Genomic DNA, 3,839 nt, shown 5'->3' with positions numbered 1-3,839 from the left:
GAATCCGCAGGAGAGAGGCTCACAGATCAGGACCTGGGGGCGCAGGTGGCGGTGCGGGCAGCGGTCGACAAAGGGGAGCAGCACACCTCCACAACAACGCTTCCAAGAAAGATAGCGGCACCCGCGGGCGTCGTCGTCGCGGCTCCGATGAAGACCGGAGCAAGGATTTCTCCCGGAGCTGCGCTGGACATCCACCGCCTCCGACCGCTGAGCATGGCCGCCACGTACCATCACGAACCCCAGCCACGATCACTGCACCGCACGTCCTGGACATGCTCGTGCCCAACCGACAGGCCCCGCCAGCGCAGCCGCGCCCGGCCGCCGCGCCCCCAGCATGGCCGCGCGCCCTGCATCCGGCCATGGAGCCCTGGATCCGCCCTCCGGCGCCGCCGATTGGCGAGATCTTGCCGGATCTCGCAGCCGCCGATGCGGGGCGCCGCCGCCAGATCCCAAGGGCCGACGCAAGGGGCCCCGCCGCCGCCATCCCCGGGGCGCGCGCGGCTTCGCCGACGGCCCCTCCGGCAGCAGCGAAGCGGGAAGGGGGCGGAGGGGGGAGCCGGTGGCGGCGCGGGAGGTCGCCCCCGAGTCGCCCGAGGAGACGACGCGCGCGGGGGGGGGGGGGGGCTCTAGACCATGCGTGCAACAATTTTATTGATTACTAGCTCTAAAAATCCGCGCTCATGTAAGAGGTCACCTGAATTTTTTTTGCTTTTTGTTTATTAAAGATAAAGAACAAATAGTGGACTGAAGAGCTTGGTTGAGAAGCAGTCTATCGGAGGAATAGATTTATGTAGGCCCCTTTGTTAAGGAAGAAGAAAGGGCTTGCGAGGACGACGGGGATAACAGAGTGGTAATACTCGCAGAGGAAGTTCACCTCGTCATTCATCATGTGGAATAATGCCTCCGCTGCATCCTCTGTCCTTTCATTGTAAACACCATTGATGAGTAAGCTGCGACACTCACGAGTCTCGGCCTCGACATCAATCACTGGCGGGAGGTGCTCGAACCTACGCCGCACAAGCTTGAAGAGCCCAAAGGACAAGCACAACCTCTTAAGCCGTGAACCTTGACCGACGTTGTTGTATGCATTACACCAGATTTTTCCAACGGTGGCAACATTATCCTCTGGGGAGACATCCTTCAACTTGTAGCCATCGGGGCTAGGACGTATAACCAAGTCTTCTTCACCCATGACGACGAACTTGCACCTCTTCAACATGGCCTCACCTTCACCACCATGGTTTACATCAGTCGCCACCGAGTAATCCACATCGATTTGGGTCGATGGGGATCCTTGGTGGTGCTCTTGCTGGTCCTGACATTGAAAGGTAGAGTCAGGAATGAGCGATGAAATATGCATAGAGGACGGGAGTGTTGAAATATGCATAGAGGACGGGAGCGAGGGGACACAGGGAGGCCATTACCTTTTTCCCCTCAAATACCGTATTTTTACATCCCAATTTTTTTGTAAAATGTGTTCAATACATGTATACATTGCAGATGCAAATTTTCGTAACAATATACTTTCATAAGTGGCGTACACAAAAACCACAAATACATGATGCAAAGAAAGCATAAATACATATATAAAATGGGCTTTATTATTTTTTGTTTTCGGGCTCGGATTTTTCTATTTCGCAGCCTTTAATGACTTTATTTCTAAATCGGAAATTTATTGATTTCTTTTTATGAAAAAAATGAGGTTTCACATAAGTTTTTTTGATTTTTTTTTTGTTTACTTTGACATACAATTTTGGATGGCGGTGCGTCATACTAAAGTCTCTCCACTTGTGGCCTTAAGGTTTGAATGAGCCTTCTTCCAGGATTAGTATGCAAGTCTAAATCTATCTAAAATTTCACTTCCCAAGGCCCCACCTGGTATGAGAGCTTTCAGCACTGAGATTGCTATTTCCAAATACGATTTTTCATGAAGCCCGGTAGCCAAAAGATTGCACTGTATTTTGTTAAGTCTCAGTCGACTGAGACTTAGATTATTTACTAAATTGCACATTTCGCTGTATTGAAGTTGTATTTCTCTCATTGCACTGGAACATAAGAAACAACTCGATTGAGACTTCAGAAACCCAGAATGTATACATTGTCACACCTTTCCGATTTTAAGACTGGATTTTCTACTCTCGGATGTACTACACACGAGTTTGAAAAAAATGGAAAAAACACATGATCAAACAAACTCAAAAAAAAAAAAAACTGAAACTTTGAGAAATCAAACTTTATCAAATGTTCGAGCTTCCTGCCAAATTCCATCCATAAATAATATCAGAGGAGCTCTCACCAAAAAAGACAAAATCAATGTTCAAAGTTTTGTGCACTGTTTGAGCTTTTGTGAGAGCTTCTCATATGTTTTTTTTGGCTGAAATTTTGCAAGTAGCTCAAACATTTGACAAAGTTTGTTGTCTCAAAATTTCAGATTTTTTGGGATTTTGATTGATGAAATTTTTTCCAACTTTTTCAAACTCGGGTGTAGTACATATCCCAGAGTAGTCACACGTTTCCGATTTCTAAAGGAGCTTAGGATTCTGGATGAAGCCTTAATATATAGTACTTAGTTGGCGTATGAAAAGCCAGTACCTTTGATCCATTTTTCTTGAGCATTTGTGACATGTAGGAGGTGATGAGACGCGTGTTCTTGCCGTATGCATAGGATCGCTTGCCAATCTCAGTGAAGGCGACCCTCTGCACCACCTTGGTTGCGCAGAGCACCCAAAGGACGCCGAAGAGGGCCTTCCGGCCGGCTCTCTGGATGTTGAAGAAGACGAGGCTGCCGAGCCAGACCACACGGCTGGCACGCTGGATGCTGCTGGAGTAGCCGCGCATGCGGACCTCGTCCACCTTCTTGCGGAGGAGCTCAACCAGCAGCATCCAGAGGAGGATCATGCCGGCCTGTAGCGAGAGGTCGCCGCCGCTGTTGTCCGCGCCGGCGTTCTTGGCTTCGGAGAAGAGGTAGGACATGACAGGGAGGAAGAGGGAGAATGCGGAGGAGAGGAAGAGGCGGACCTTGGGGTCGAGGGTGGCGCTGACGCCGGAGAAGCGGCTGAAGAGGTTGAGGTTGAAGGAGATGCCGACGAGGAGGAACATGATGACGGAGGCCGACACCATGGAGGACACATTGCTGGTGTTGACGTAGGAGGAGGTGAGGTTGTGGACGTAATTTTGGATCCCCTCCTCGGCGTTGCAGAAGTGTGTGATGAGGTTGGCAGGGCGTGTGTTTCTGCCCGGGAAGCTGATCATCGCTCGCTCGCTAGGTTGTTTCCCTTATTATTACTACTACTACTGTCTACTCTCTCTATCTTAGTACGTACTACTATAGGCATGAATATGACGCATGCAGGCAATGTATATATGCGTATAAATAGCCATATGGACGAGAATGTTTTTGGTGGCATCGCGTGCCCGCGCAGCAACCGACAGCTAGGGTTGATTCTGATTCCCTCGATCCATCCAACTGTGACTGTGTCATCCATATAATTGCATATATATATATATATATACACACACCCGGTTACTCTTGATCAGTAGTACTACCTCCGTTCAAGTGTACAGGACATGCAGGTAGTTTTAGGTTGCAAATTTAATTAGGTAAATATATATTCTATGCGATAAAAATTACATATTCAGAAACTACATCTCCACACGAATCTAATGATATATTATTTATTATATATAATATATATTTAAATAGTTCAATTAACGACCTAGAACTACGCTCATGCTCTATACGCCCGGACAGATGGAGTAGCACTTGCTTTTGTCATTGGCACGATCATTCTTTTTCTTTTCTCTTTACCGGTGGACCCAATGAGAGGGATCGATGTGTG

General features: G+C 48.3%; 1 protein-coding gene across 1 annotated transcript; it reads right to left on the bottom strand.

Annotated features, from left to right (window-relative positions):
- Positions 1–757: 757 nt before the first annotated feature.
- LOC123397461 lies at positions 758–3,252 on the bottom strand. The gene is made up of 2 exons (XM_045091988.1): positions 2,600–3,252; positions 758–1,328 (listed from the first exon to the last, which is right to left on the bottom strand). Exons 1-2 carry the CDS (start codon positions 3,250–3,252, stop codon positions 770–772), a joined length of 1,212 nt encoding a protein of 403 aa, XP_044947923.1. The 3' UTR covers positions 758–769.
- Between the last annotated feature and the right edge of the window lie 587 nt (positions 3,253–3,839).

Source organism: Hordeum vulgare, chromosome 5H (genome assembly GCF_904849725.1).
Source record: "Hordeum vulgare subsp. vulgare chromosome 5H, MorexV3_pseudomolecules_assembly, whole genome shotgun sequence".
Taxonomy (NCBI): domain Eukaryota; kingdom Viridiplantae; phylum Streptophyta; class Magnoliopsida; order Poales; family Poaceae; genus Hordeum; species Hordeum vulgare.
This window is presented reverse-complemented; position numbering and strand designations above follow the sequence as displayed.

What these genes read in the sequence shown, in the direction of transcription:
- LOC123397461 (XM_045091988.1), bottom strand. Translation starts at nt 3,252, where the DNA reads ATGATCAGCTTCCCGGGCAGAAACACACGCCCTGCCAACCTCATCACA. An exon ending in CAAATGCTCAAGAAAAATGG is followed by an intron (nt 1,329 to 2,599) that starts ATCAAAGGTACT and finishes TCCTGACTCTAC; the next exon opens with CTTTCAATGTCAGGACCAGC.